Raw genomic sequence first — 19,039 nt, 5'->3', positions numbered from 1 at the left:
GGGTTTTTACTTTTTGGTTAATTAAAATTCTTTTAATTTTTAATTTTTTTAAAATTTTTTATTAATTTTTTTTTTTTGACAAATCACGTCCTGACACGTGTCATGTGACTTGTTATATCAAGTTTGATGACCGGTTGGGACCATTAGAACCAAATTCATATCAAAGTTCGGATTATTAAAAAATAATCGAAAGTTAGAATTATTTTGGACAAATTGAACAAAGTTGGGTTATTCCTATCAATTTTTCCTTAAATATAATCAATCAAATACAAAAAAAATATTGAGTACTAAGACTTCATATCAGTCATAAATTCATAATTCATAAGTAATTACGGAGTGATATTGTTTTAGCTTGTTCCATATGACTGATAAAAAAGAACACAAGATAGAAAATCTTAGCTCTAGTAGTAATGAAGTCCCATTAAAATGCATTGCTCTTTGGATATAGTACCTCTTTCAACTCTGTACTCCCTCTGTCCCATTTTATAGTTTTTATTTGTGTTTTTTCACGGTATTTAAAAAATGGAAGGAGATAATGGATGGAGTACATAAAAAAAAAAAAAAAGTAAAAAGCACAATTATAGACAAAAGTTAGAGAGAGAAAGTGGGAAAAATTCAAAGGAAGTGAAAAATTCAAAGGTAATTTAGGAAATTGAATGAATGAAGTTTTTTATAGAAAAAAGGCATAATGGGTTTTACATATTCCGTACCATCCAAAAATAGAAATAAAACAACATTTTGGATCTCCAAAATAGGAAAACAGGAAGTATAATATGGAACAGAGTGTGTACTAACAATTTGTCATGTGAACTTCTTTATGCAAGAGGAAGGTACCCATATCTCCAATGCATACTCATTTTAAAAGTATTTTACCTAAAGTTGAGTGCGAGCTGTGCCACAACCATGCTAGCGTGCTTTGTGCTCTAGTGAGTTTTAACACTCAAATCAAGTTAAGAAATAATATAGTTGTGTTGTGACAATCTTGTGCTGATCTTTTATAAGCAAAGCTCATGCATGGCTTATGACCTATTGGCATGTCAACCTTGTGATAGACTCATGTTAAGTTGGACCATTTTCATGTCGTACTAACCAAATTATCTTATTCTTTTTCCTCGGTAATGTTTATACGAAGTACATTTTTTTTTTCATTGTCTTTCACTCTCAGTCTCTGACCTATTTTTTTTTTTTTTTTTTTTTTTTTCATTTTTTCTTATACTATGAAATTTAATTTTTACTATTAAAAATTTTACTAATAAAATTTTGCTTTATTTGCCGTTTTATTACACATACTATTCCCAAGTACAAGTTTTCAATAATTAAGGGCTTGTTTGGCATAAATTTTCGTTTTTTCGTTTTGTTTTTTGTTTTTTTTTTATTTTAAAAAACAAAAAATCAAAAATAGGAAACAAGAAAAAGGTGTTTTCACTTTTCTGTTGTCAGTTTTCATAATTATCATAATTTTAATAAGTTTGACTAATTTTTTATTCATTATATGACATATATCATATGATTTAAAAAAATAGAAAACCAAAACGATGCCAAACGAATACTAAAAAAATTATTGTAGATTAATAGATCAATAAAGTATAAAAAAAATTCAACTTTAGCATCGGCCAAACCACAACCCCAATTCAAAAATAGACAAGAATAAAGTTAATTAAAAAAACAAAAAAGGGAAAGATTTACCGAATGAAATATTATTGTTAATGTCAAAAATAGAATATTGCATTATTTTTTTTTAGGGAATTATTGCATTATTATCGTTCATATGTTGTATTGTTGCCGTTGCCAATCTAATTTTAAATATTAATAGGAGTGTACTACAAAAGCAAAGAAGAAGCCGACATTTAAAAAAGGCCACCACAAGTGTACCACCGTTTTGTGCTGTGACTCTCTTCTGCCATAAATAACACTTATTTTATTTTTATTTTTACTGTTTTAGTTTTAAATTATTTAGAGCGATTTAACATAAAATATGAGTAGAAAATATTTAATTACTATAAATAATTTATATCAAAGGGTAATATTTTTATAGTATAGTTTTAAAATTATATGGAGTATTTCTTCATTTTTATTTTAGCCATAATGTCACAGTAAAATTTTATGGTCCTCTAACATAATTTTGATTATCTATCACTAGAGCAACATATTAGCAATAATAATTACATAAAAAATGAATACGTTATTGATTTAAATATTTAAAAGAATTAATTTAAATATTTTGATTAAAGTATAGAATAAGTTCAAACATTACGATTAAAAGAGAACCAAGAAAGTACTTTGTAATTAATTAAAATGTATTATGGGTCCTTAAATGAACCTACCCCATTCCCAAACTATTTGCTCACATACACACATCCCTATACACCATCACTTTGGCATCCCATCACTTCCTCTCTACTTTAAAGGATTTCACCTCCCCTTCCATTTTCCCCTCATTTTACTCTCTCTCTCTAAAATCCCTACTTTCTCTCTCTTAAATCTCCACTTTCTCTCTCCTCAAAAGCACAAACTTCAGGAAAAACCCAGTTTGGCTTTTCTTTGTTCAAGCTTCATCAATGGCTGTGCATCTTGTTATTGGTCTGCTCATCTTATCTATGGCTGGTTACTCAAGTAAGATGCTCACTTTTATTTATTGTTCTAATATGTTTCCTAAAATAGTATCTTTTGTTGTTCTAACTATTTTTTTTCAGGTATTCCTTTGTTTTCCTTGCTAAATATAGCAATACTCTACTTATGGCTCTTCAAATTAGTTTCTTCCCCTCTTTGTTAGAATATAATACTTTTACAATTAATTATTTGGATTTAACCTTGTTTACACATTTTATTATTATTAGAATTTGTAATATTTGTGATAGATGTGGGTAATTTTTAATGTCTCACGATAAAATAAATTAGTGTTATACGAGTCTAAGTAACGGAAGAGGTGGGGTAATTTTTAATGTCTCATAATAAATTAGTGTGACACGACAGTGGTCATACGACTCGTACCGACTAACCGGGGTTTTAATTGCAGGTGCAAGTTTTTGTGTATGTAAGCCAAATGTAAGCCCAAACATGATGCAGAAAGCAATAGACTATGCTTGTGGAGCAGGAGCAGATTGTAAACCAATAAGTCCAAGTGGTCAATGTTACAATCCTAACTCTATTACAGCACACTGCTCTTATGCTGTTAACAGCTATTACCAGAAAAATGCTGCTAAAGGTGCCACCTGTGATTTTAGTGGTGCTGCCACTCTCACTAACTCTGACCCCAGTAAGTAATTCTTTCCCTCTTATTGTTAAATAATCTCATTTTAATGTAGTTTTTTTTAGCTTTTATGGAGTTACTAATTACATAATTATAATGTTTTGGGGACTTATTGTTAGTTGTCTCGTCTCTAAATGTTGTTCCTACTTTGACGGTGATTATCTCACAAAAATGTTGAGCTAGGAACAACATTTAGTGAGGAGAGTATTGTTTTGTGGGTTGTTTTTATAATGTTGCCAAATATAGGTATGGTAAAGAAAAAATTGGAAATGAAGTGTGAATTTGCCAATTTCTCCTTAAATTTTAGAAGAATGGCTACAAAAATGTACAAAAAAGGCTTATTTGGTGAAATTCTTGTTATATGTAGACAACTTAGGTATAAAATTTGAATCTAGTGGCTTCTATGCTATTATTACTTAAAATGGGGTTAGAAAGATGTGGAATATAAGAACCTAAAGGTTTCCTATGTTAATTCCGACTTTCGAGTCAGCAAAGCAGGGAGTGTCAAATGTGACTTCCATGAGGTTGTTTGCTGCATTCTGAGTGTTATACTATGGCCGGCTTGGACCATGGAGTATGACTGTATGAGTATATGACATTGTTAACTTGTTGTCTTAAACTTATTTTGGTCTAATCATCTTCTTATTGGTTACTTTTTGATCGGTTTGGAGTGTTGGACCATAGAGGATAAAATTGTTAACTTGTAATCTTAAACTTTAGTTAGTCTATTTATCTTCATATTGGTTACTTTTTGATTGAATGTCAAATTTTGATGTAGTAGAAGATAAGAAACTTTACTCTTTTTTTTTCCCCTCCCAAATGGCGGGTGCTAACTCGATTTTTCATTCGTTTCTCGCTTGTGTTAATTCTTACAGGTGGTGGAGGTTGCTCTTACTCAGCTTCTACTGGGTATGTCTCATTTTTGTGTAATCTGTTTAAATATCGTTATGTTTTGTGGGTTTGTAATTTTACATAGACCATTAATAGTTGAGTCACTTGGTTGGCATGACATAAATTCCTTGTTAACTTTATTGAAGATTAAATAGAGAAAGCAAAAACACCCAATCAGAAAACTTCACATATCTGGAATTGCTTACTTTGATTATGTGGAGTAGCCTGTTTGCTTTTTTATAAAAAAAGGATTACAACATCAAAAAAACATAATTATATGACTCGAGATTTTTTTTTTTTTGTAAAAAAACTTCTAAGTAGGAACTGTTTAGAGGGAGATGAGAAATTCGACTAAGTTGACTTGTCTTAAATTACTTCCTATATCTCTCTACCTTTGTGATATCCAGAAAGTATTACCTCGTCGGAAAAAGTATTAGAAGGGGAAGGAATGTTTGGGATGCATTTAGAAGCCATGTGTGAATGGACTATGATTTGTTGAGGTTAATGTCAAACAAAGTTGTCTAGATGAGATGTAACATTGTAACCATTCATCAGTCAAATATTTGGTAAATTGACCTTTCTAAATGTTTTTTTGTTGCATTATTGATTTGTAAATTATATATTTAGGAGTTACGTTGGATGAGACTGAAATTTGTTTACGTGATTGTTTAGCTCATGTATTGTGATCATAAAGTATTTATATACTATGTAATAAGAAGCTTTTATCTCATCATAAAGGTACCTTAGGTGGCATGTCATTTTTACGATGTCTCCGTCGCTGTATTTGCTAACCCTGCACATATATATATCCCCTTCCCTTGGTGGCCTTAATTTATGCATTGTTGTTTGATAAATTTGTCTACTTTATTTCAAAGGTGGTCCATTGAAAATTACAGCCGTTCAATTTGTTAATATGTTGCTTTTTTCTTGAGTAAAAAGAATGCTTGAATCCATCTCTATTATTTCAAACAATTGCCTTTTTTTCCCCTTGTTCAAAGTTTTGGAGCCCAGCTCAAAAGATTCTAAGCTCTAAAGCGAACTAAGTGGCGGAATACATCCACACAAAGAACTCCTTAGTTGTAGTATTGTGTTTGTTCATTAATTATACCATTAATTGGTTGTTTACATAAATAATAAGAAAGATTTGGCCGGTCCAAATTCGAGACGATATAGGTTAAAGAGGGAGCTATTCATTTGATTATAGTATGAATCTAAATTAAAGTAAGAGTTTACTTTTTGTATGATGAGTAAGACCTTTGCCTAAAGCCTTCACTTTTTTCCTATGGTGGATAGATTGAGCATCTTCTCCTTTAATATCATTACTATGATGAGAGCATATCCTTTTCAAACAGTTCTGGTATAGAGTAATATTTCGTCGTCGCACTAATATTGCCCAATTTTTTAAACACGGTGTCTTCCTCATTTTCTCAATGACACATTTTTCCCCTCACAACCACAGAAAAACATTAAACGCCACATGTTTTTGAATGAACCTACTCGTAAAAGTGAATTAAAGATATAAGACAACATTAGTGGGACGGGGTGAGTATGGTAAAAACAATCTTAATTAAAAACAATCTTAATCAAACCCAAATTTCCTTTTCACACTTGGTAATCACAATCATTTTGTCATTTTGCAATTTGCTGCATCAAATCCTTCATGTATGATTACATTTTTGACTCAGCTGTCAGTGTTTTAAGGGACAGGTGGCTTGCACTTTGATGAAAGACAACGTTTTCTACTTTATATCTGATGAGTTAAATGTGCCACGAAATTTGCTGTATTACCCTGACATAAAAAGACAGTTTTACCCCTCCTATAAATTTCCAATAGTACCCCTCAAAAAAGAAAAAGGTCATCATGCTGTGTCACATGGATGAATAAAGTGGCACAAAACTGTACCATCTTACAGTGATTTGTCAGCTTTCAGATTATGCTGGATTTTTCTATAGATGCAACTGTATATACTTGATGTTAATCTTATTGTGGCCACTTCTTTTTCTGTCTTGGATATTTTAGATTCCTCTAGTGTTGATAAGTTGTCTAGAATGCTCTGTCTACTATCGTTTGGAACTGGATTATTATATTAGGTTATATGGCTTTCGTTTCTGAGAACTCGGAAATGTAAAGAACTCAGGATTAAGCCAGTCGGTTTCGTGTTTGTGTCGTTTTCTTTGGGCAGGCTATCTAGTTTACTGCTACATTGATGAATTAGAAGATGTGTATCATTAAAAAATGTACTTATGAACTGTGACGTTGTTAGTTGTTGCTTGTTTCGCTTGTTTTTATACTCTTCGACCAAAGCGGAAGCAGGGAACATCTTATAGTGTGGTTACTGTGGTATGAGGAGTCGCGTAATTCTTAGTTTGGCCCGTAATATTGTTGTGTTTGATCAGTGTTTTGCACATGGGACATCTTTCTGGACCTTGGCATGTGTTTGATCATGTGGGAATGTCTTTGTTTGTTACCTTTAAAGTAGGACCTGCTTACTTGTAATTTGGATCATACATAAAAGGCATTAGGAACCTATCATTTAATTTAACAAGGATCCTCTAAGCTACTCCGTACTCTGTATTAGGTTTCTTTTCAAAGTGATGACAAGATTTACTTGTCTTGTTTTAAAAGCATAAAATAAGGCATTTAAATCTTTAGCATGTATATATCTTCCAGCCTTTTGCATGATTGAAGCGTAAACATCTTTTCTCTTCATATAATTTATTCAAGTGACCGGACTCCGTAGATGACCTCTATGAAAATCTTATAATAGTAATGGAAAAAGCATTGCCTTGTAATTAACTATGACGTTGTTCTGTTTGACCTTGTGATATGTCTTATTGTACATTCTGAAAAAATTTCATCAATTTTTAAGTGCCTTGAGCATGTATGTGCCTAGATCTAGATGTCACTTTCAATTGTTATTTTAAATGTTAATGGACTTGTTACTTATTTTTGTGAACCAGTGGCACTCCTACTGCCGGTGGTACCCCTACCACAACAGTGCCAACAACTTCACCTACTACACCAACCTCCACCCCATTAACTCCCATATCTGGGTCTGGCTCCACCCCCGGTGTAACTCCAGTATCTGGTGGCACCGGTGGTATGGGCGGTACTGGTGGCACAGGCACTGGTGGTGTTGGCATGAACCCAGGTTCCACCTCCCCCTACACTGCCTCACCAAACGCAGGGAACGGGGTACTTGGTGGGGCTGGTACTGGATTAGCTCCTACCGGAAGCTACGATGACAGCCACGCTGGAAACAACCTTCAAAGCATGAGTTCAGGCTCGATCCTTACAACACTAGCGATCTCAACCACCGTGCTTATGTGGAATTGAAGGAATGCGGATTGCAAGTAATGATGTAGTACGTGCCCATGTGCAGGATTTGTGGGGCAAGCATGTGAATTAGCACTACTTATTGGTTTTCATAGTAGGGCAAGTCATATGTATGATGCAATTCTAAGCTAGTAGGGTTATTTTGTATCTTCAACCCATCCTTCACATCATCTATTAGGGATGCTTGTTTTCTAGCTCTCTTTTCGCATTTTCGACCACGAATTATTAAGACGTATTATTTGTTCTGTATAATCTAGATCTAGTTAGGAAGGCAGAGAGAGACTACTAGTATACTACGTACGTATTAAATATTGTAAGCATCCCTGGGTTGTGTAACTTATGTAGGAAAATCTTTTATTTTTATTATTAGTAGTTTTTTTTTATTTTTTTATATTTTTTTTAATGTTCAATTATTGTGTGTGTATTTAGAATTATTCTGATTTCATGCTGTTTTTGTTCTGTGCTGCTTTCTTTTGTCGTAAAGGGTAACTATGCTGTTTTATGGCATGGTTAGCGCCGTTAGTGGCGAGCATGGTGGGGAGTGGGGTCCATATCTTGACTTGTTGTACTAGTAGCTAGAGGGCCGTTGCATCTCGAATCAAAATTTAGCATCACACTTTGTTGTCTCTGTCGCTTCCTATTGGCTCGGCTGTTTTTTTGTTACTACCTCTGTTCTTAAAAGATTTTAACGGGGTTTATGTTTGTACATAAATAATTGAGAAAGAGTGTTGATATGGTAAATTTGTAGAAGAAAGTGATGAAAAAAGGAAGTACTCCATAAAATATTGCGAAGGTGAGTACGAGTAGAAAAGGGTGGGAAAAAAAGAGGCCACCCTTCCCTTTAATACCTTATTTCGCGGCATATTGAATGGAATAGGTTGATAACACAAGTATAGCTTTCCTTAAGAATTCGATGGTCTTGAGAGGTTAACCATCATTGCCATATGGCACCATAAACAACCAGGAAAGAAGATGCAAATATGAGAGGCAACCCTTCACCATCCTTCTCTTCCCGGCACCATCTCCTTTACTGCTAATCAAACACACCTTTAGAATGCGGATAATAGCACCTAGCAGCTGCTGCAGGGACATAGTAGTCTATAAAGACGCATGAAATAAGTAGTAATGCACAAGGTAGTATATGCTTATTGCATTTCTGAAGATCAGCAAGCTATTTCAATATATTGGCTTGATCTCAATTCATTATCATCTAATAAGTAGCTTTAAACAAATATTGGTTTTCAAATTTGCAACAAGTTTTTTTAGTTTTTCTTCAGAAGAATCTCGTACATTTGCAGATATAGGCAGCTCAATCATATATCTTGATCAGTTTCTTCTGACTTCTTCAAGTAGCAGCTGTTGTGTTCTTTTCTCAATTGTAACCCTGATACATCATGCTATGTTGATTCATATTGAAAATCTTCCGAATTCTGAGTCTATTAGAAATACAGAGTTGTAACTCAGAAGTGAGTCTGACATGAACAGCAGTAACTGTAAAATTAATTCTCAACGGCTTACAAAACATCAAAGGCCACGGTGCAGGAGTCATGCAACCATTGTCTGCACATTTTAAAACCAGCACAACGTAGTTAGAATGTAAATTTCAATGTCAAACACGACATATAAATACTACTGTGTAGTTTTTGTACCCTTATTAAGAATGAATTGTACAGGAGCTGGTTAAGAGTTGTGAATTTAACTGATATTCAAAGGAATTCAAATGCAGTAAATCCCTGGTTAGTGTTTATTAGATACCTTAAATAGTTTCCTCAAAAAAAAAAAAAAAAAAAAACCTTAAATAGTTGATCTTCAAGCAGGGGAATGGAAATGGAACCGGTAACTAAAGAAGTGCAGCTAAGGTGCTAATATAGGAGTTTAATCGATCAACATAAAGGCTCCTTAAGCGAAGCAGTCCTGGTAGTCTGGCAACTCTAAAGCGGATTCACTGTACCAGACTAATCAACTAAATGCCAACACTGTTATCTCAGGATATTCGCTAGCAGATGTTAGGGCTATCAGTTATTTTTCACCAATTGTTTTCACATACAATTGTGGAAGAGAGAGTATGGTTTCCATTTTTGGAAGATAAACAATCACTCCGTAAAAGAAAAGGTGCACATATTACAGAATTTATCATTCAAAAAGGCATATACCTATTGTACTGTATAATAAAATTGGCAGAAAATTAGTTCGTGAGTAAAACTTCAATAACAGTCTACTTTGTTCCTGTTACTGAGTACTATTTTATTGATCAAGCAAAAAGAATCAGTGAAATTAGCTCTCCACATAACTTATATGACGACGAACAACTCTTCAAAAGCTCTGTATCTGATGGCTTGTAATTCTTAGGACAGAATATTATTACAACCTTTACAGGACATCAGTTTCTCTTAAGCAGCCATACTACCATATACACGTAAACTAGTATCTTTTACTACTATATACGCGTATACTAGAATCTGTTGCAAACCACAGAGACTCCATGACACCATCTAGTCTCAATATCCATAAGCATCAATCAACTCAGGGGAGTGTATTCTACGATGCATGGGTGCAGTTGGCCAAGCAGCCCGAGCCAGAATATGCATTGATCATGGCCCCTAGAGAATAACACAAATGGAATGGGAATATTCACCTTGAGAGATGATATAAGTGGTCATAAATTACGGGGATGGTAATAAAATTGTCTATAATCTTGGAAAGAAATTGCATATACATCGTAGATTATCGTTACCACGGTACCACCATTTAATACCGCTAACCAAATAGGCAAGTATAATCGATAAATATAATCATGTTCATCAAAATCAACCAACTTGAAATCATTACTCTACCCCAAATCAAATTTAGTTTCCTAGTGGATGGATCGGAGAAAGTGAGCAAGGGAAAGTATCAACGATTTCAACTGCCCAGAAATATCAACGATTTGGGCTATTAACAAGTTGAATGAATAAGACCCCGTTTTCTTTGGGGTAGAGTAATATTTATAAGTGAATAATAATATAATCGTAAATTTAAAATTAATAGGTATGTGCTAGTTGTTATTTATTTTACTTAACATAGTATAATACTCCGTAATAACTTATGTAAATATTACGGCGTACGTTGTATGATTGCTAGACTGGTATTGAATTTAGAAAATTAGCAAGGAATCAACTATCATTAGTGCGTGACTAATATCTTTTAAATTAAATTGTAGATTATTGAACAATTATATAGGAGTTACATTATATGGGAAAATTAAATACGAAAATTACACTTATGAAAAGTTTTAGGGTGATAAGTGATGACACAAAAGTTGACAAATAGTGCTCATATATGTAAGCTAAGGAAAGGTGACACATGGCGGGAGCATGTTGTCCCTTTAAGTTTTAATAATATTATAGATTTAAGCATTTACCTCTTCTGATAACCTCATTACAATATGTGTCAATAAGATATGTTACACATTAAAAAAAGGAGTACAATATTACCTTTGTTATTTTTAAAAGTGCATCAGTTTGACCAACACGTAGTCTTAAAAAGGTGAGTTGAATGGAGTAGAATATTGTATAAGTGGGGTTTATTAGGGAACTAAAAATTATACTACCTCCGTTAATTATTATGTGCAACAAAGGGGTATTATTTGTAGGACATAAAATATTCCTTTGTTGCACATACAAGTAACAATTAACGGATCGGAGGTAGTATAAAAGAAGTACAATAGTAGGGTAATAGTTTATTAAAAAGTACTTCAGTTTGAGCAAAACCCAGTTAATATCCTATATTAACAAAACTTGTTTATATCACCAAATTTTCTCTCTCCTTCAATCCCATGGACATTATTTACTTCTCTCTCCTTCAATCCCATGGACATTATTTACTTCTCTCTCCTTCAATCCCATGGTCACTATTTCCTTATCTCCCCTCCCCTCCCATGACCATGCCCACGATCGACTACCTTCACGGCTCTAAATCGGCCGGCTGAACAAAAGATACCCTAGTAGCAAATTATGCAAATGGTCGTAAGGTTGTGCAGCGGGTGGTACTAGTGGTTGTGCGGTAGTGATAGAGGAGAGAGAAATGGGATGTGGCTCCTTAATTAGGAGAGAGAAAGGGGGATGCGGTTGCAAAATTTTGAAATAAACAACTTTTGTTAATATAGGATATTGATTTGTATTTTCTCCTCCTTAAATGATGTGAAAGGAGATAAATAATAACAAAAAAATTGGAGTAGATACCAAGTGAGAATAGTATATGGACTAAAAAAAAAAAGGCTTAAAAACAAAATAATACTTATATATTTAAAAATAGTCAATTTAATAAAGTAATGCACTTATAGAACAGAGGGTATATGATTTGCCGAGTTATACTCCCTAGGGGAATATCACATTGAAATCACAATATTATCAACATTACGAGTTACGAAGTATTTACATTTACATAATCTAATCTATGTTACTCTTTAAAAGGAACTCCCATTTTTAGTTGGGAATTTTCATTTTTCAAAAATACCCTTCTTAACAATTACTAGGACAATATTAAAAAAATCAGTTATTTTTTCTTAATTACCATATTTTTAAAAAGTTTTAATAAAAAAAGGAAAAAGAAAAAAAAAATGAGGAAAAAAAAAACTGCTTCCACGTTCCTCTCTTTTTTCTACCGCCTAATGTCAATTAATTTAGCCATCATCGATTTTATATATATGTTGGGTTATTCATTTTCATTTCCATGCCTATAACTATAATAAAATTATGGTAAATTTACTCATATTATTATTTACTTTTATCTTCTAATTTTACATTGTTTTTTCATTTTTTTTTTATTTTACAGTCATTTTACTATTAAGGTATATCTTAATCTCTATCTCCTCAATTGATGTTTTTTTTTTTTCCTATAATTAATTAGTTTTTCGACTAAAGTATGCAAAATTCTGATATTTTGTTGATATTTTGTTTGAATAATCATAACGTGCAATTAAATTATTTTCAGGAAAGGCAAGGGAGGATTCTTTACCCTCTAATTAATCTATCAATGCTCTTGATCATTAGAAGATTGTACTTCTTGTATCACAGAAGGTTTGTATATTATGGTGCTTCCTTGGCCACTAGAAATTTATTTATTATCACAAATTTCTGTTGTAGAGATTAAATGCACGTACAAAATAAAAAATTTCTTTTCTTTTTTAATTTTTTACTAGATGTAAGCCCGTGTATCGTTTTTCGTCCAAGATTTTTAATTATTTGATTTATTGTATTTAATAATTTCAGACAAAATTACAAAAGTTTAATATTTTTTTTTACTATAATTTATAATGAATTTATTAAATATAAATAAATTGTAAATATGAAATTTTTTCTGTTATTTAAAATTTTTAATGTGAAACGATGAATTTTTAATAATTTAAATCGTAAAGCATTATTCATTGTTTTACAATATCTTTTATTTTGATAGAATCATTAACCTCGTCCACAACCAACCTACTACATCAATGGATAAATTGAACCGTGAAATGCTAGCCAAACTGAAATTGATATAAATAAATCTTTACATTTATATAAAATAAATCAATATATTTACCAATAAATGAAAAATTGTTGCGATATAAAATCAAATCTATGCATTGAAATTTTTTCATCATCTCCAAAAATAACCAAAGTCATCCATATATTAAGTATACAACATCTAATCGTATGTCATTACATAAACAAATAATTGTTAAGTATCCTAAATAAATACAATGTAACTTATAATTACAAATATACATTAAACATAAGATTTTAGAAATTACCCGGACATTGTTGACCAAAAATAAAACATAAACATAAAATCATTGAGTATCCCAAATTAATACAATGTAAGTAATACTTAAAAATACTAATTTAAACATAGGATTTTAAAAATTAAGCTAAAAATTATCCGGCCATTGATGACCAAAAATTAACACAAAATTACTAACTCAAAATTCGCTTGATGGGGTTTTTTATTGATACGAAATTTTATTTGGTATCGTATGATGTGTCAATTTATAATGGTAGGTATCACAAATTTTAATTTAATTATAATTAACGAACAATTTGTATTTCTTATCATAAATACTATCAAAATTTATCTTATAATGATAGGTATCAAACTTTATTATAAGGTTTATCATTTAAATAATTTTTTGTATATTTTTTTTTGGATTTCTTATACACGTAGTATTAAATTAATAAATTTATCTTTTCCTATATTTTTACTTTATTTTTTGTCCATTAAAATAATTTAATTCGTGGATTATAATCTATGTGGCATTAAAATTTTAGATATATCAAACCTAATTCGTTACTTTTATCTAGGTGGCGACATAATTTTTTAATTCATAAATAAAATACAAATCTTTCTTTTTATTGGTCGAAATAAGTATATTTCTTATGTGGCGCTCCGAATGCTCTCCAAAAATGCCTAATTTATATATATATATATATATATTAGATTTTTGTGTCTATATCTTCTTTAAAATGATTGTAATTATCAAAATTGATAAAGAAATATCAATTTTGCAATTATCAGAACTTTGAATGTTTTTTTTATTTTTTCTTATTTTTTTTATGACTAAATCTTCTTTATAATGATTGTAATTATCAAAATTGGTAAAGAACTTTGAATGTTGAATAAGGATAACGTGGAATTGAATAAAATATGCGGTTAGTTATCTTCGTGGTACCATGAACTTTTACTTGAAATGAAGTATCATGTTCATGGTTTGATTTGAGTTTATTTAATGAGAAAATAATACTCGATTACAAATTAAAATAGATTATTGACATTGAATGGAATTCTATTCTTTTATTTAATAAGTGCAGGGTGCAGCATTTGGTAGTACCATGTGAATGTCATTAGAAGATTGTACATATGGTGTATGTGTATGTTTGCACCAAGACAAATTATAAATTATTTGGATTGTTAAATTAACATGAGTGATATTTTAACTTGGTAGAAGCTTTATTAGTTGTGGGAAATCCATCTAAAATTACATTTTATAGTTCCTTATAATTAGATTACCAAAATCACATACATAACTAAATTTATTTGCATTATTATATGTCATGGTTTTTTTTTTTTTTTTCTGTAATTTAGTATTTGACAACCTATAATATTTCGTTTTATTTTCTTCTGAAGTTACTAAAAAACCACCAATTGATTCCATTCTCAAATTCTGATAATTAACTTTAATTTGGTTGGATTAGTGTTGCAGTAATGGAGTTGCTCTACGTGGACCACCTTTTGGCTTGATTGCTTCTTAAAATATCGTATTTGATCTTCGATCATTTTGGTGATTTCGTATAGTGTTAAGTAAATTAGTCTTAGATTTTTCCTTTGGGAGTTTGAGTGATTGAGCGTGTTACTTTATTTTTTTTTAAATTTAAAATTTTAAATTGAATTTGTGGAATGATGGCTAAATTATTTGTTAGTCTATTATACTTATATACTCTGTATTGTGTTATATATATATATATATATATATATATAGTGTTATAAATTGGATATGACATGACACGAGTTTGTTTATTTGTAGGATATATAACACCTTTTCATCCCCTCATTTTCGTATATGAATACAAGATTCACAAGAAGGCAATTTGATTTTGCTAATCATGCTGTATTTTTGGTTAAATTTGGCAATGTTTAATGTTGTCCTATTGGATTTACGAACCTTATTGGTGCTTAATTGGTGTGGTAGTGTAGCTTCCCCAAGACCGAATGTATTTAATAGCGTTTTAGAGTTACCCTTTTTAAGATGGTAATATTAATAGCTTTATAAAGGTAATAGTATGGTATTTATTCTTTGTTTCTTGGAGATGTACTTTTACTATAGTTTGATTTACTAAATTAGAAAATAAATTTATTCTCATAGTTTTTCGGAGATGTACTTTCATAGAAAAAAAAAATATTCTTTTTAAAACATCTTATAATTTTGTATGCCTACGCTTCTTAACTTGTAAAGTTAGGTCCTGTTTGGCAAAAGTAGCAGTAGGGGGTAGCTTTTAGCGGTCGATTAACGGGTAGTTGTTAAGTTAGCAAGTAACTGTCAATTAGTAGTGGGTAGAGGCTAGCTGTCAAAGTCACGGTTGATAGTATGAGTGTTTGACAAAAGTAGCGGTTGCAATAATATAATATATCAGAATTCATATAAATATTATTTAAAAAGTAATAAAATTTGTCAAACGCTACCCGCTACTTCTTAATTCCATTATATATATATATATATATATATATATATATATATATATATATATATATATATATATATATATATATATATATATATATATATATATATATATATATATATATATATATATATATATATATATATATATATATACACAAAGTGAAAAAGAAAGTATGAAAAAAGTAGTTACTCGTACTTTTATGGTCGCAAAACTTTCCAAATTTAGCATATTCTCCATTTCGTCTCATAAAGAGTACACTGTTGTCCAAACTTCTGTTTTACTACGGAGTATCCCTTACCTTTTCCCTTCCAATAAGTCCTTTCATCTTATTGTTTTTTTATTTTATTTTTTTTTTCTTCCTATTTTTCTTTCAGTGTAATTGATACATATGTTAATGTAAAACTATGATAATTAAAGATATATTCTATTCACCTAATTTTTACTTATTTGAACTTAACTGCATTTATTTGAACTTATTTTTATTGTATTTTGAACTTGGGTAACCATTATTAGAAATTATTTTTTCTAAATTGAATTTATTTTTTCTAAATTGAATTTATTTTTTCTAAATTTATTAGACCTGAAATAAGTGAAAATAAGGTAAACATAGCAGACCCTAAAATTTTGTATTTTTTATGGTCTATTAGAAAAAATAAAAAAATTAATAATATGAAAACATACATTGGTTTTTGGTGTTGATAAATATTCGCATTATTGTATGGTGTGACTAATCTAATAGTACAAATTACATTATACTACTTCCTTTAATTATTTTTTTTAATTGCAAATTGAAATATTTACACTATTCACACACACTAATTTAATCAACTTTTGTGATTTATACATCGGAAAAAATATAGTTATATGTAATCTTGTTAGATTCATATCGAAATATATATTTTCAAAAGATCTACTTTTTTATACTCCGATATTTTTTTCTAAAATAAAGTAACAGTATTAAAGTTATAAAATATGCAATTACAAGCTTGAAATCTCCAACGTTGCGATTAGAAAAGTACAAAGGAGTATATTAAGATGTTTGTATACACTTAAATTTCCCATGAATTTCCTTTTGGACCATGTTATTTGGTTGATATTAAAAAGCAAAATTGAAACAAGTTAAATTTCATGGGAGTTACAATTTCCCCCACAAAAAATGGGAATTTATTCACCTACACCTACCCTACCATTAGTTGGTCATTCATAATTCCTAAGTTTTATAAATTTTTACATGTCTCATCAAAAAAAAAAAAAAAAAAAATCTACATGACAACTAAAACCTTTTTAGTTCAACTTATTTTTACTCATTTTAGAAAAAATAAGCTCAGAGTAAATTAGATAAGAAAAAATAAATTTCGATCAGATCATCTTTGTATGTGCAGTTTTTTATTGCTATATATATTTAATTTCGTAATGAAAAAAATTATGAAAATTACATATTAATAAAGTGCACATTATTACGAATCTAACAAGACCCCACTTGATATATTTTTTCCTTATAGATTATCGTACACATAAGGTCAAAGTTTGATCAAATCAGACAATTGGATCATATTAGACCAGACCAGATCAAATAAGCAAAACTAAGGTGAACTAAACAAGCTCTAAACACGATTTTTGTAATTCCTAGATATTTTATACAGAAAGTAATTTCAATTCTCATGCATTAGAATTACTCATTAAGATTTTATTCCTATGTTAACCAAATGATGCATAATAATAACAAGACAAATGTTAGCAAGCACCCTGGGGCGTTCTATAGGAGAACTAAAAGTGAAATATTAAGGTAAAATGAACATTAATTACACCGATCGACGCGTAATTTTGACTACATTCCAAATTTAACACCATTTTTTTAGATTTTATGTTAATTAGTTATTTAAGGACACTTCTTAGCAAGATCTCATATACACTTATTAAAAAATGGAATACCTCTTAAATGTAGGGGGGCGTTGAGATAGGGATGGATATGGATAAGGTTAAAGGTTAGGATAGTTTTGAGGAAAAAAAAATGTGGGTGGGGTAAGGAAATGAAATGAAATTAATAATTCATGTCAAAATCATGCCCAAATGTGTAGTTAATATTTATTCCTTAGTATGTCTTTATTTGGCTTCTCTTTTTTTTTTTTTTTTTTTTTTATATTCTTTATTTGACTTCTTATACATATCACTTAGGATAAATAAATATTAATTACACCGATTTGTGCGATATTTTGTCATGAATTACCAATTTAATTTTATTTTAGGAAAATTTATTTAATGTTTATATGTAGCCTTTAGTATTATTATCCTATAATGTTTAATACTTAAGAGTTAAGACTTTTTATTTTGGGGTGAATATGATATCTTGAGCTCAAGGAGGTGGAGATGTAAGAAAAATTACTCCACACACCATCGTTACCTTTGTTTGAGTGTTCCTTTGTTTGAGTGCTATCTTTTATTTATAAAATTGCCTTTTGGAGAAGGAAGGTGCATTGTTAGAATGTTAGTGTGGTCGATTTGGAAGATACAAGGAGAGATGACAATATTAAATAAATGTTCGTTAAATCAATTCACCTGCGTTAAATAAATGGACGAAAATATAAATTAAATGAATGAAAAGTGGCTAATGGATGACAGATCGAATCAAATGTGGATGGTGCACTTCTCCACTCGCTGCCATCCACCTACCCATTTAACGTATATTAAGATTATTATCTAATAAGAATATTACTTCGTATAAAAGAAATAGTAAATATGTAAGAAAAATGCTTATATTTTGTTGCAAATATTTTTTTTCCAAGTAATATGCTGTTATAGTTTCCTTTTTATTGATAAAAAATAAATTTTTTAATATTAAATATTAATCCGTTAGTCACCCGGTCAATGTTATTAAAATCGCGATTCGGATCGTAAAATCGTACGATTCTACGATCCCAATACACCCAAACGATTTAAATCGTTGGTAGAATCGCTCATAGAATCGGTAGAATCGGTGGTATCGGATCGATTCCATGATTCTATACCGATTCTAACGATTCCACTCCTGCAAAATGTCTGATTTTCCGAAACCCATAACTTTTGATTGTGAAGTCGGAATTGGGATTATAATATATCGTTGGAAAGCTCTTGAGGGCTACTTTCTAATAGAATTGGTACCCCCCATCCATATATCATTTATATATTTTATGTAATAGCTTAAAGAGTGTAAGGGTGTCATAGTTGAGCCTAACTTTAGTCAATGACTTATATATCATTCAATATAAATCATAATTAAGCTTATAAAACATTAATTGAAAGAACTTTTAAAATTTTATTCAACCATTTAAATTTTTTGGGCAAAAGAATATATTCATGAGTCTTATGCACTAACTTCGGGCATATATA

At 30.4% G+C, this 19,039-nt stretch overlaps 1 protein-coding gene across 1 annotated transcript; it reads left to right on the top strand.

Moving 5' to 3' along the window:
- Window positions 1-2,341: 2,341 nt before the first annotated feature.
- Window positions 2,342-7,869, top strand: LOC110726351 (PLASMODESMATA CALLOSE-BINDING PROTEIN 3-like). Its single transcript, XM_021905821.1, has 4 exons — window positions 2,342-2,613; window positions 3,017-3,256; window positions 4,126-4,159; window positions 7,103-7,869. Exons 1-4 carry the CDS (start codon window positions 2,559-2,561, stop codon window positions 7,476-7,478), a joined length of 705 nt encoding a protein of 234 aa, XP_021761513.1. The 5' UTR covers window positions 2,342-2,558; the 3' UTR covers window positions 7,479-7,869.
- Window positions 7,870-19,039: the final 11,170 nt, after the last annotated feature.

Source organism: Chenopodium quinoa, unplaced genomic scaffold, assembly GCF_001683475.1.
Source record: "Chenopodium quinoa cultivar QQ74 unplaced genomic scaffold, ASM168347v1, whole genome shotgun sequence".
Taxonomy (NCBI): domain Eukaryota; kingdom Viridiplantae; phylum Streptophyta; class Magnoliopsida; order Caryophyllales; family Amaranthaceae; genus Chenopodium; species Chenopodium quinoa.
The sequence above is the reverse complement of the archived record's forward strand: the minus strand, read 5'-3'. Positions and strand labels throughout refer to the sequence as shown.